Genomic DNA, 14,533 nt, shown 5'->3' with positions numbered 1-14,533 from the left:
AACCATACCAGAGATTGGCAGGAGTGGTGTTTTTAGGCAACACAGAAGATGGTAATCTATTAATTAAATACAAAGCACACATAACTGCTTCACCCCACATCTCCTTCGACATACCACTCTCAAATAAAAGACATCTAGTCATCTCTACGATAGTTCTATTAAAACGTTCAGCTTTTCCTGATTGTGGTGGATTACGAGCCATTGAGTAACTAACTCGTATTCCCTTCTGTTTACAAAAATTAAGAAATTCTTTAGACTGATACTCACCTCCCTGATCACATCTTACATTTTCAATAGAACAATTAAACTTTGCCTCTACTAATGCAACATACATTTTAAATTTTGCAAAAACCTCACTTTTGTTTCTCATTAAATACACAGCACAAAAGTTACTAAAGTGATCAATAAAACTTACATAATAATTATAACCATCATGTGTAGGAGGACTTATTTTACCACATACATCAGTTGAAATACACTGTAAAATTCTTTTTGCTTTTCTATCTTCTGGCAACTTTTTAAGATATGGTAACTTAGTCTGCTTACCCTGTAAACATATTTCACATAAACTTTTAGATGGATACCTACAAGAGTGACCCATTCTCCTATGCCACAGATCTGTAATACCAATACTGTTACTCACATTGACATTTGCACATTCAGATATAGCTGTCAATTTAATTACATACAAATTGCCAAATGTGTGACCTGATATAATTACCACACCATTTCTTATTATTTTTACAACTGACTTTTCAAAAGTTATCTGAAAACCTTTTTCCTCTAATTTTTTAACAGACAATAAATTAAACAAAATATTTTCACAAATCAATACATCCTTAATGGTGACACTGTTCCCTACATCAGATAAACATTTCAAATTACCTCTCTCTTTGGCAGTCACAAAGTGACCCGCTTTAGCTACATTAATGTCTACATCCACATTAGAAACATCATACATAAGGCGTCTATAATCACTTTTTACTATATGAGAACTTGCCCCGCTGTCTATAACAAACACTATATCATCACAGGACTGACCAGCACTCAAAGCAGTATTTTCACTTGTAATTAAAGTACAACTTGCAGAACTATTTTCCTCAGCAACAGCACCTGTTTCATTCTGTGATCTTGCCTTATACTTAAAGCAATCTGCCTTTTTATGACCAACAGATTTACAGAAGTAACACCTAATAGGCTTTCTTGAATGTTGCTTGTTATTCCTCACATAAGCTGACCTTGCCGCTAATGCTCCTGGGAACTGAGACGAGTCTGAAACCACATCTCTCTTGACATGACGCTCCTCCTCAGCCAGTAAAGTGTTCTTTACATACTCCAGTGTAACCGCAGATTTATCTTTGTTACAAAGAATATCCATCGCAGAAACCACACTGTCATATTCAGAAGGCATTGCTACTAAAAGCTGACTAACCATTTCATTCTCTTCAATCTTCCCTCCGGCAACCTTGACATCTGATGCCAATGACTCGAAGATATTTATAAAATCCTTAAGTGGTTTATCATTACGAAACTCTAATTTGCGCCAAGCTTTCTGAGCTGAAACCAATGACTTCATGCCCTTCTTCTCATAGGTAGCACTTAAGGTGTCAATTATTTCCCTGGCTGTCTTTTTATCTTTTATCATAGTCAATATACTATCAGCCAAACTTTGCACGATGAGATTCCTGGCTTTAACATCTCGTTTTTTAAATTGTGCCAACATTTCCGGATCTGTAGGCTGCACTTCGTCCAACACCGATAAAACCTCGTGTTGCTCCAGTACCAACCGGACTCTAAACAACCAGTTACTATAACTTACTGTGCCATCGAAAGGCTTTATCCCCATGAGAATTGATCTGCCTGCCAAATTCTCCATGGCCAAGCACGTTTCGATATTCAACCGCACAAGACAAAATGTCTGCCAACCAAGTTCACTCTTACTCACTGCGTAACAACTCGAAGTCGCTTCACGGTTATGGCTTCGGTCTTTTCTGGGCCCATAACCTATTAAAGCAGGTAGTGGCAGTGAATAAATAAGAGTAACTTATTATAATAATTGTTTAATATGGCACCATTACATCGTTACAAAGGTTACAAAGTCACACACCAGTCCGCCATAATGAAGAAAAGGAAGAGGAACATAGATTATAAAAATATCAAAGATTGTTAATATTGTTCATCAACAAATTATAACCTAAAAATCGTAAGCCCTGATTTAGTTTCAATGTTATTTGTAAGTATTATTAGTAAACTAAGTTGTTTTAATTTATTTAAACTCATAAAGATATGTAACCGATATTCAGGCGTATGAAGGCAGAGCGTCTTCTCCCTGCAAGTAAAGTGTTGGCTCTTTATTTTAATTTAATTCAAAGTAACGTGTGTTAATTGTCAATTTGTTAATCATTATAAAACTATTTTTTTATAAATATTAATAGTAGTGTTTATTGATAACGGAACATAGGTAGACCAATTTTTTTGATAGTAGCAACACAAAAGTGCGCTATCATTTTGTTGTACCACCAACATGTCATGTCAAGTCAACTAGAATTTTAATCTGTAAGTAGAGTACACTGCAATGGTATATTGGATGTATATGTGTATTTTTCTCCCACGGCAGTGGTAGCGGCAATAGCCATGCAGTCAGACTTTGGATCGTTAAAATAGTTGAGAAAATATTGTAACGATGGAACAGGCAAAGGTTAACATACCTAAACTTTTTGTGTGCACTGTTATTGAAAACAAGGATGAAATTGAAGAGGTAATGACTACAAATTTGCTATTCCTCAACAAAGAATAATTTAGTCGGCCATGTAAAACGCAGTTTCCCCGCAATAGCGACGGCGGCGCTGTAGTCTTGGCGCGAAATTTTAAAATATATTTTAGATATACTAAATGTATACCATTAACCTAACTTTTTGTTACAGAGATATGAAAGAGCGTACACTTTTTTGCAGTCCCTAATAGCTGATTGTAGCGAGAAGGAGGCTCACGATGCACTAAATAATGCTGTTTGTAAGAATCATGAAGACATATCACTTGGAATGCTCCTGTCCATTCTCACTGAACCACACAATGCAACCAAATGCTACAGAGATCTAACACTTATTACTAGAGATGGATTAACGTGTGTGCTTAACAATTTGTCAAATTTGATTTTAGAAAGATATTTGAGATTTCATGATACTACAAGGAATCAGCTGTTATGGCTTATAAAAGAAATGATGAGGAACGCTGTTACGGGGGTTGATAATGTTTGTTGGAACCTAATGCGTTATGCATCAGGAGGAGATATAACACCAAAAAACATTTATCTAGTAGAATCTCTTTTAGATATTTACATTGAAAATAAAGTATGGTTAGAGAAATTTCCCATGTTAATATGCATGGTTGTATATACATACTTGAGATTAATTGAAGATCACAATGTACCACATTTAATGGCATTGCGTCAAAAAGAAGTTAATTTTGTAATAACTCTTATAAGAGAACATTTCACAGATGTGTTATCTTTAGGACGAGATTTGGTGAGACTCCTCCAAAATGTGGCTCGCATTCCTGAATTCCATCAATTATGGCAAGACATTCTTACAAATCCCAGGTCGCTGTGTCCAAACTTTACAAGTGTCCTGCAAATACTGAACACAAGAACTTCAAGAAGGTATTTACAATCAAGGATAACACCAGATATGGAAAGAAAACTTGTTTTTCTTACTTCTCAAGTGAGATTTGGACACCATAAAAAGTACCAAGAATGGTTTCAAAGACAATATTTAGCCACCCCTGAATCTCAATCACTTCGGAGTGATATGATAAGATTCATTGTAGGTGTAATTCATCCAACAAATGAATTGCTGTGTTCGGACATCATTCCAAGATGGGCAGTTATTGGATGGCTTCTCACTACATGTACATCAAATGTGGCAGCATCTAATGCCAAACTTGCACTCTTTTATGACTGGTTATTCTATGATCCAGATAAAGATAACATAATGAATATTGAACCAGCAATCTTAGTAATGCATCATTCCATGAGATCACATCCAGCTGTTACAGCAACTTTGTTAGATTTCTTGTGTCGAATTATTCCAAATTATTATCCACCATTTTCAGATAAAGTTCGACAAGGAATATTTAATTCTCTCCAGCAAATTATTGAGAAAAGAGTTTTGCCAAATTTGCAACCATTATTTGATTCACCCAAATTAGATAGGGAATTACGAACAACTGTTAGAGAAACATTCAAGGAATTCTGTAGCAACAGCAATGGAGAAGGGGCTTCTGGTGTTCGTGAAGAAGGTCTTGATGATTTACCTAAGATGGAGTCAGATGAACCTGCATTTTCGGATGATGAAGATGAACCTCATAATAATTTAACAGAAGACACTGATGATGATGACATACCACTATCTGAAGTGAGAGCAAGGGAAAGACCAGAGTTGGCAGCAGCACTGCCATTAATTTTACGTCCCTTTGCAGAAACATTATTAGATGAAAGATCTACAACTGCAACTAAAGCTTTTATTAATGCATGTGGCAGTCCAATGCCAACAGCGTCCTCACTTGCAGATTTATTTGCAGCTATTTTTCAAGACGCTCCTCCTGTCAAAATCACTTCTAATCCTACACCCACAGAACTAGAAGCTGTACTGGATTCACCTGTCTTTGCAATGTTCACTTATTTAACTGAAGGAACAGAGGCAAAGCGAAAATTAGTACTAGATATTTTTAAGGAGATCCATGTACAAAGTTCGTTTCAAAACATAGGATTTTGTTTATTATTTTACTTGAAAGTATGTTACGAACGAGACAGAAAGGCAGAGCGAGATGGAGGTAGAAAAAAAAATGTGAAATTCAAAGTTGATGTATATAAAAATTACTGTAATTACTTGGAACTGAAGCTAGCTGATAATTTGGCTTACGATTTTGAGAAGTGTCAAGAAAGTGATGCTAATCTATTGGTGTGGTTGATACCAGATATATATAGAGAATTCAAAGACCAAGCACAGAATCACATCAAACTGCTGAATGTGATAGTTTCAACTTTGGATGCAGTTCAATTACAGCGTCTTGTATGCCTCACACTGCAGGGCACTTTGATGATGTTCAAATCTGATGATATTACGACCATGCTTTCAACGAGTCTTGGATGGGAGACATTCGAACAATATTGTCTTTGGCAACTTTTAACGGCTCATGATATCTCTGTTGAAGATGTTTTACCAATCATTCCCAAGTTATCTTATAAAGGTCATGCTGAGGCCGTCACCTCGGTCTTGTTAATGTTGAAACAAGAGCGTCCGACTGCGGACGTTTTGCGACAAATGTTTTGTAGAACAGTGGATGATGACGATACATTTGTTGTCTCCACTATTATGTATTGGTGTCAAGACTTTGAGGACAAAGTTGGAGATTTACTTTCAGTGTTATTAAGCACTAGATACCCTGGCACAAGTCCAAATAAGAGAAAACGTCCTGGTAAACAGAGTATACCACCCAATGCACCACCTTCAGCGGAACAAGTATGTTTAATTTTACTTTATTAGGGGATATCAATTTATCCACAATTTGTTAATAGCCCTCTTTATTAAAGTATTTTAATACAAAACAATGGAATTCTAATTGAACATATTTTAAAATTTTCTTCAAGGTTTTAGGTCATTTGGAACAAATAAGGGTACGTTGTGTAGAGCAGGAAGATATGTCTATTTTCAACATGGAATGTATGCAAAAAGCTCTACAACACTCACAGTCCAATAGCAGTGACAGCTTACGAGTAAGTTTTGCCATTTCTAAAAGATTATAAATCTTACACGAGATAAAAAACATTTATTATTTCTTTCAGAGACAATATAGTCAGCTGTTCTCTCTGGCGTGGGAAGATGAACTACCAATATCAAGAAGAGCCCGAAAGTTAATTTCAAATTCTTTACCTCTAAATCAAAATTTACATTCCTCAAATGAGGATAGTGAGGTATTATTTATAATTTTATTTGTTACACTTATTTCTTATTAAGGGTATGTTCCGATATGTACTGCGAGCACTGCGCAGTGCTATCACTGTAGAAAAATTCGTTCCGTTATGGACTGCCAGTATACTGCCGCAGTACCCTAGGGAAATATATGACGTCATAAATCGCCGCCATATGCTACTGAGAGCACAGGCGTTTACGAGGTAAGGTACTCGCAGCACCTTGATCACGTGATCAGTCAAAACCACTCGAGTGCCTAACGTCTTATAAACAAAGCTACAGTTTAATCAAAAAATTTTAAAGTTCTGTAATTAGTTAGTAAAAAGTTCTTACTTTTATTATATTATAAATTCAATTTACAATTAATATTAATTAAAATATTTTTAATTTGACAATACTCCAAAACAGTTTTTTTAATGTACTAGAAAACTTGAATACACTCATTTGAATGTTGCGTCAAAAAATGCGGCTGACAGTATACGGGATTGCGTTCCGTTTTAAATCGTAACCAGTATAACTGGCTATAAAGGAACGGCTTCACAGTATACTGAATTGACGTCACACTGTACAGTGGTCGCAGTGCATATCGGAACATACCCTAAATCAGTATTTAATACAATTTGTAAAATTTAACTATGATCTATTGGATTTATGTTTCAGGAGGAAGAGATTGTGAAACCTAAACAAGCCAAAAGACGAAAAAAAGCAATTTCAGATAGTGAATGACGAAACTTTTTTAAAAAGTTTGGTAAATTTAAACGGAAAAGTTCAACATTTAAACACAATCAGTTTTAATATTGATTACTTCGAGGAAACTATGAATTAGTTACCAGATGTTGAATACAATATGTTGCAGTACTGGTTTACGGATGCAATAATGATTATTACAAATTATTATTACTATTTATACCTTTACATGAAAATACAAAGTTGTGAAAAAAAACAATATTCTAATACTGTTTAATACATAGCCAAAGCTCCTTATTCAGTAAATTATGTAAGATATGTCTTTGTACATAAAATTATTATCATATTAAGGCTTCGTTGAGAGAAATAATAACAATTGAGAGAATTAACCTCTCACGTTTTCAAATCGGAGAAATAATTATTATATTAGGTGACATAGTTTCTTAGCATCTTTAGAACAATGACATCTTTATGTATATAATATTAGCATAGCTTTTATACTTGTTAAATGAGGTAAGTACATATTTTGTTAAAAATTAAAATGCTGAATTTTATTGTCAGCTACATTAAGGTATGATATTAAATATTACATAGAATAAGGAGCTTTGATAAAACATATATTACATAAGAAGACTTCATTACATTATATGATTTCACTGAACAGAAATCAGCCAAAGCCAGTATGAATATTTGCTTTCAAATCATTGGCACATCTTATATAATTGTTAGCTACGAATTTGGGCGTAATTTAATTTGATTAACTATTTTTATCTTGTTTTAAAAATACAATCCATTTATAAAGTATTTTATTTCGAAAAAAAAAAATCGATTAACCTTTATTTTACAAATTATTACTCAATAATTATTACTTTAGCTGCATTTGAATATTCAAAAGAAAAAAAACTTATCTGTCAAATATACTTGCACAAATGTACTTGGATGGTTACAAGGTATGCGTTTCTTCAAGAAATGTCTAGGACAATGTCCATATAAGTCAATCATCAAATGCATTGTAAATTCCTAGATCATTAATAGTTAATATAATAATAGATTACACTTGTATAGATCTTTAGTCCCCGTTTTTTTTTATTGTTTAAGGACATGAGACCAAGAACTTGTATGGATAAAAATGTATAAATAACATTTTTTTTAAATATACACTAGGATCAATAAAATATTTTCCCTTTAGGTAGTTTTTATTTGGATATGTATATTTATTTTATGTCCACATATTATTAAATTTGGGCTGTAAAGTACTAAAATGGCCACGGATGGTTCAATGTAGCCTGAGTACGCCTCCCACAAGATGGATTGTTGGTTAAGGTTACTAATGTATCCTGGATAAGGGACGCCAACGCAACAATGAGCGACATGTGGCTGATATAATGAATTTACATCTAAAATTACATATATTTATATACCTTAATTTTAAATGCGACTTAATATTTTGTTTCTATATAACCTTGTGGTATTTATAGATTCTGGTGGTTCACATTTATACTGTGTTTGAAGGAACATACCTTATCTTAATACTTTGTGAATCAACAAACAAATTAAACATTTTTTATGATAGGATTTATCTTAAGGTCATTCGTTATTATCTTAGAAACTGTAATTCACAACCATTTAATACTAAACTTTCTTTATAATTTTAATGTAATAAATTTCATGACTACCCTTCTTTTTGCAATAATGACATGTACATATGTATAAAAATTTGTACTCAAAAAGGTGAAATTAGAAATTTAAACATGTAAATAAAAATAATTTTATTAATTTATTTATCTACATCTTAAACTAATCATGTTTATGGTTACTTTAGAATTTTTGTTATCAACAACCAAATTGTCACACTCATGTGCCTCACAAATTGTGGCCTTAATTTTGTCAGTTTTGAAGAATTGAAGAAACTGGTGAAAGGAAGATAGTGGGAGTTGATCCACCCAAATAATATGCTATTTTTAAAATATTGATTTACTAAGGGTAAGTTAAAACATTCAAAAGAATGGCAAGTATCATTAATAAAAACAGCAAATTCTTACAATATTTCCCGTATTCCCATTACAACTAATGAACATCATGTATAAGTCACTAAAGTCTTCCTTGTTTAAACCTCTGTCTTGCTTGCGCTTTACTATATTTTGGTTTCTTTTCTGGTTGTGCAGTTTCTTTATTTGCATTGTCACTTCCAACTGGAAAACAAGACAAAAAAACTCAGTGACAATTTTCTTTTATTTTACTTTGTGAAAGAAAAGTTGCGGACAGATTAAATAAGTCATCAATGTCTTACTATGAGAAAGTGAATAATGATATTCAACTTCTTTTTACTCTAAACTAAAGCTATGCCATTGTGAGAGGCAAGGCATATCTGATTTAGAATAGGTGCATGATCTTACTGGTGTGTTAGTGATCAGCTAACAAATTAAAAACTAATAATAAAAGAGTGCACAAAAAAATATATGATCTTACTTAATTCCTCAGGTGGCTGGAGTGACTTGCCTGCGCCCCATGTATTCATCAATGTTACAGACTTTCCAATAGACCAGCCTAAACCCGCTAATGCTATTGAAAATGCAACCATACTGAAAGGATGCTGAAAAAATAATATACTTTAGTATTCAATTTTATACCAGGGTGTTGTTAATTTTAAATGTGGGAAAACATTGTCATAATTTTTTCGAAGCCAGGTGAGTCAGTAGTGCTGAATGTATTAAATCTGCCTTTTTTACAATAGAGACTGCACTTTTTCATTATTATAAATGAAATATTGCTTCTTAGAATTAAAATATACTAGTAACTAGCCAGTATTACTTATTACTCACCCCTAATGTGGGATTGGTTGTGCAACAGTAATCCAGTATAACAACTGCTATACCAACAATGAATCCCAAACATGTGCATATCCAAATAGTGTTTTGATTACCTGAAATATTACAATGAAATTGTTTCTAAAAAAGAATATACCAGATATCTTAAATATTTTATTAAAATTTAATTTAATATCAAATTATAATTTAAATGTACGAACATTTTTCAATATTTTAAATATGAATTCAGAAGAAAAAAGGGCAATTGCCGAGTAAGGAATTAAATAATTGGCTTATCTACATGAAGACTTGTAAGTGCTGCGTTCACAAAGCTTCTGCAAAGTGTCATATGTTTAAAATATTTTAGTTTTTCAATTACCACACATTGAAGGCAAAATAAGGATAATTTGACAGAAAGTTTGATATTTTAATGCATTCAGTGTCACTTGCTTTTTCCAATTTCACTTTTCAAAAATCAGTGACACAAAATATGTAGAAATTAAAAATTGGGACTTACTTTGTATCTTCTGCTTTTGCATATCAGTTATATTTTTAATGGACTCCATCAGTTTCGGGTTTTGAGGGTCAAGTTTTAAAGCTATAGTGTATGACACAATTGCTTCATCATACAGCCCACTAGCAGCTTCAACTTCAGCACGACGAAAGTAACCCTGACAAAAAGAAAAGAAATTAAAAATATAATAACCAAATTTTGTATATTATAGTTACCATATACAGTAATTTAATAGATTACCTTTGCCCATTGAGGTTGTAATTTCACAGTTTCATTTGCATCTTGTAATGATAAATAATGTTGGTCCAGATTCAGGAATGCAAATGACCTATTACTATACAAAACATAATTGCTAGGATCCATTTTAATAGCATGTGTATAATGTAAAACCGCTTCAATGAATTTCCCATCTTTTACACATTCGTTGCCCTTGTTTTTAAGTTCTTCGACACTTAGTGTTTGAGGTTCTTTTTTTGATTCGTCCATTTTTTATAATTAGATTAGATATTTACTATAAATATAGAATTGTAAAACAACAAAAGTTGTAAAGTACATTTATAAAATTATTAAAAGTTTAATGATTATTGAAGTGAATATATACTTTGACAATGACATTAATTGCTTAATTTTCCACAGTCCACAAATACGGATGCGGTGCTAAACTGTAAGATTTTTTAAAATGTAAACGTGTAATAAAATTTAAAAACTACATTAACATTTGATGATGATAATCAAATAAAAATGACAAAAATTACGAAAGATCTACGAACAGATTTCCTTGTAGTTTTAGCAAAACTGTTTTGGACTCGACCCGTCTTATTCATGTCAATTGTCAATGTCATGTGTTGATCGCCTTGACGTTTTACAATTTCTTGATTCTTTATTTTAAGAAATCCGGTATTCACACAAACTAAAAGGTTATGCTTGTTTTGTTTATCTTAGTATAGTTTTGGGTTGATCCTAATTTAGTAAAATGTTTGGTTTAAAATTAAAGTATTTTTTAAATTCGTCCAACATAATTGTAAGAAACTTAAGAAATAGGCGGCGTCCAGAGCTTACTGCAAACCCGGGATTGAATAAAAGAGTAAAAGCATTTCAAGAGCAGGGAATTAAGATCGAAGATGAAGATGCCGAAGAATTTCTTGAAAAATCAAACAGCAGTTTCTATAATGTGAGTTGGTCAGTTACCTTATCTATGTAATGATTTACAACGAACATAAAACTCTATTTTTGTTCATCCAGGTTGGTGAAGCCTACAATGAACATTTAAATGAAACTTTGATAGGAAAATATGACCTACAGCACAAAATTGTAAAAGAGAAGTATTTCAAAGAGAATATGCCAAATCTATTAACTTGGAGTGAAAAAGAACAAATTCGTCACCTAGCCACGACACAACCTGATGAATGGACACCACAAAGAATAGCAGAAAGTTTCCCTGTCACAGTACCAGTTGTAAAGGTATTATTTTAATATTTTAAATTGTACATACATTGTTGTAAAAGCCTAAGAACACATATACTTCATCTTTTTAATTGAAATATTTTCTTTAGATAGATAGTTAAATAGAATAGATTATGCAAATATGAAGATGGATCAATTGTATTTATTAGATGCATTAGAATCTTGAGATTTAGCAATACAACTGCTTTGCAAGGAGACTTACTTGGTTCTTATCATATTGTAATTAACTTGTTTCAGAAATTGTTAAAATATCCTTGGAAACCAGCCACTGAACAACGAATAGCACGCCATGATGCATCTGCTATGAGAAATTGGAGAGAACTTAAAGAGGGGAATTTAAATATACCGGAGGATTTACGTAAACACTTCTTGAAATTTTCTGAACGGCAAATACCTCCTCTCAATCAAAAATCAATTAAAGTAGACTTAACACAAACAGAAAAATTAGGTGAATTTGAACAAATTATACAAAGGTGTGCACAAAAAGATAATACTGAAAAAGAAACAGAAATGTCTGAAAAAACACAGCACAACAATAACAATGAAAGGAGCAACAAAAAAGTAATAAAAGATCCACAAAGAATGACATTAGAGGATTTAACTGCAAGAATAAAGGAGAGACTAGAAAGTGGAAGTGAAGTGGATACTCCAGATAGAATAATTATAGACACTGTACATACAGAGAAATCAAAACTTTTAAATAATAAGGAAATTGATTTGATAAGTTATAAACAAGAAACTGATTTAAAAGAATATAAAGAATCTGATAAATCAATAACTGCAATAGATTATCCAGAAAGGATAAGAATTCCTAAAAAAGCTTATAAAAAAGGTGCCACTTACAAAATAAAGGATTGCTATTACGATCATGATGGAAGATTTTTATATAGAGTTTTAGGTTTATCAGAATAACTGTAGAATAAATGAAACATCAACATTCAAGCCTTATTTCTTTTATACAAAAATTATATGCATTTTAATATAATAGTCCATTACAGTAAAATAACTTAAATATATTCAAGTAATATATTGCTAAAATGTGTGCACACCAAAGTTATTGCATGTCTTTTATTATCATATTTTTTACATAAATATGTTATTCATTATATAAAAATACAGTATGAGACCTCTAAATATTTGTATTTTATATGAAACAAAAGATATGGCTGCAATGATCACAATTTACTAACTAAAATGTATTGTTAAATATTTTTATCTTACAACATATATGTTGAAATATTTGCATTAATTGATTGTTAGGTCTTTTGAGTATAAGATAATAAAGCATTTTGTACCTCACAAGCTAACAATTCCTTTCTATTTGTTATCTTTAACTCAAATCGTCTGAATATTAGGCCATAAAAGTACGTCTGGGGGCGCGTTAATTCCAACGCCGCAGCTTAATGAAATTACTTAATTCCCTTTATAAATAATAACAGTCAGATTTCTTGTTAAACTAAACATTCAATGATTTTATAAATAATACTTTTAACATTTGGCAGTACATTTGACCTTGATATATTAAAAGTTGCCGAATTCATTTCAAATTTAACTTTATATTTAAAAAAAATCAATTGATTTTTACACAATACAACATGAAATCTTATTTTTAATGCATTTTAATAATAAAATCAATAATTAACACACTTTAATACTTTATACCTAAACGGCAATTTCTGCCAATTCTAAACAACATTCATAATTATGTACATTTCGTTTCCAACTAATACAATTTTAAAATACTTCAATTTAGCACCCACTATTCAAAAATTAGCAAACATGCATTGAAAATTAATAATTTTAATAGGTGTTTTCTATTGGGCCGATCGGTATACCGATCAATTCCAATTGTTCGGCCAAAAAGCGTTAGGCCGATCGGCCCAACGGTAAACACCATTTTAGCTGTGGGTTTCGACTAATGTGACACATTGTTATATCTGTAGTTTCAAATATAATTATGTGAAAATATATATGACGGTAAGCACAACTTGAAACCCACAGTTATAGTCAAACAAGGGTATCTGGCCCTATCAGACGCGTTGCTATCGCGAATAGCTCTCAAAAAAAAAATGTAAAACCAAGAAAAAAATATTACAAGACAGCTACAGTACAGCATTTTGTGACAATTTTTTAACATTAACAAGGGGCGCTAGTGAACTATCATATAACATTTGACATGCCCTCCGGGTCAGATAACTTTGTCAGTCTATATATGCAAATTCACTTCAACAGCAATAGTTTTCAATAGTTAGCTTAAGTTAAATTATTTTATTGAAAATAATATGAGAAATGTAACAGAAGCTACATAAGATTGTATTTTTTAAAAGAATATTTAATTTTTAAACTTAAAAAAACTTCAATAAAGCTACATAAACGACGATTAAATATCAATCATATTATAATAATAAATAAAAATAAATATGATAGAATTAATTTTCAAGTCTTTCAAATAATTGAGGTTAGCGGCAAGTGCTTTTGTTATATCATGCATGCTTTGAAAATTATTTATTTTTAATTATTTTTGTTTGAAATTGAACCCAGAGCTGGGTCTATATATATAGGTCAGCTAAATATGTATACAAATCTTTACTCCACAGGTGTATGTTGTGTTTCCTTTAATTACAGTAAATAAACTATAAAATTAAACACATATAATACCGCGTTATAAATGTGAAAATTATTTCGCAAATTTTAAATTTTAGAACCCGTTAAAAAAAATTATGTATATAGATTATTTATAATTATAACTACAAATTGGGGCAATTTTACTTGAATTTATAATAATAAATTTAGGCCAATAATTATGATCCTTTTTACTAAGAAAGCACTCACGCCGGGCATATAAGATAGGCATTATGAAAAAGCATGAGTAAATTACCTCTTTTCTATTTTTATTTCATTATATTTGTGAAAACTTGCTTTTTAACATCTTCGATACGAACAAGGAAGTAATCTGTTTTCTTTCTTCAGTCACATGTTTCCTTTTTATTACTTTTAGTACTATATTATTTTAAAGAGAACTATTTAAATAAGCAGATTACATGTTACGAGATGATTATGTTATAGTATCATATATAAAAAATCCTATTTTA

At 31.6% G+C, this 14,533-nt stretch overlaps 3 protein-coding genes across 4 annotated transcripts; 2 read left to right on the top strand and 1 right to left on the bottom strand.

The window, feature by feature from the left end:
- Positions 1-2,508: 2,508 nt before the first annotated feature.
- Positions 2,509-6,991, top strand: LOC106712515 (integrator complex subunit 3 homolog). Its single transcript, XM_014505111.2, has 5 exons — positions 2,509-2,758; positions 2,925-5,519; positions 5,648-5,773; positions 5,843-5,971; positions 6,630-6,991. Exons 1-5 carry the CDS (start codon positions 2,684-2,686, stop codon positions 6,693-6,695), a joined length of 2,991 nt encoding a protein of 996 aa, XP_014360597.2. The 5' UTR covers positions 2,509-2,683; the 3' UTR covers positions 6,696-6,991.
- A 1,493-nt stretch (positions 6,992-8,484) lies between these two features.
- LOC106712506 (hsp70-Hsp90 organizing protein 3) lies at positions 8,485-10,507 on the bottom strand. Its single transcript, XM_014505102.2, has 5 exons — positions 10,218-10,507; positions 9,981-10,134; positions 9,479-9,579; positions 9,126-9,249; positions 8,485-8,848 (listed from the first exon to the last, which is right to left on the bottom strand). Exons 1-5 carry the CDS (start codon positions 10,461-10,463, stop codon positions 8,748-8,750), a joined length of 726 nt encoding a protein of 241 aa, XP_014360588.2. The 5' UTR covers positions 10,464-10,507; the 3' UTR covers positions 8,485-8,747.
- Positions 10,508-10,842: 335 nt separating this feature from the next.
- On the top strand, positions 10,843-12,380 carry LOC106712510. Of its 2 annotated transcripts, none has more exons than XM_045682882.1 (3): positions 10,843-11,148; positions 11,220-11,432; positions 11,679-12,380. In XM_045682882.1, exons 1-3 carry the CDS (start codon positions 10,951-10,953, stop codon positions 12,351-12,353), a joined length of 1,086 nt encoding a protein of 361 aa, XP_045538838.1. In that variant the 5' UTR covers positions 10,843-10,950; the 3' UTR covers positions 12,354-12,380. The 2 variants fall into 2 exon arrangements, with proteins under 2 accessions (XP_045538838.1, XP_014360593.2); XM_014505107.2 differs by having other exon boundaries at positions 11,220-11,438.
- Positions 12,381-14,533: the final 2,153 nt, after the last annotated feature.

This window comes from Papilio machaon, chromosome 20 (assembly GCF_912999745.1).
Source record: "Papilio machaon chromosome 20, ilPapMach1.1, whole genome shotgun sequence".
In the NCBI taxonomy this organism is placed as follows: domain Eukaryota; kingdom Metazoa; phylum Arthropoda; class Insecta; order Lepidoptera; family Papilionidae; genus Papilio; species Papilio machaon.
This window is presented reverse-complemented; position numbering and strand designations above follow the sequence as displayed.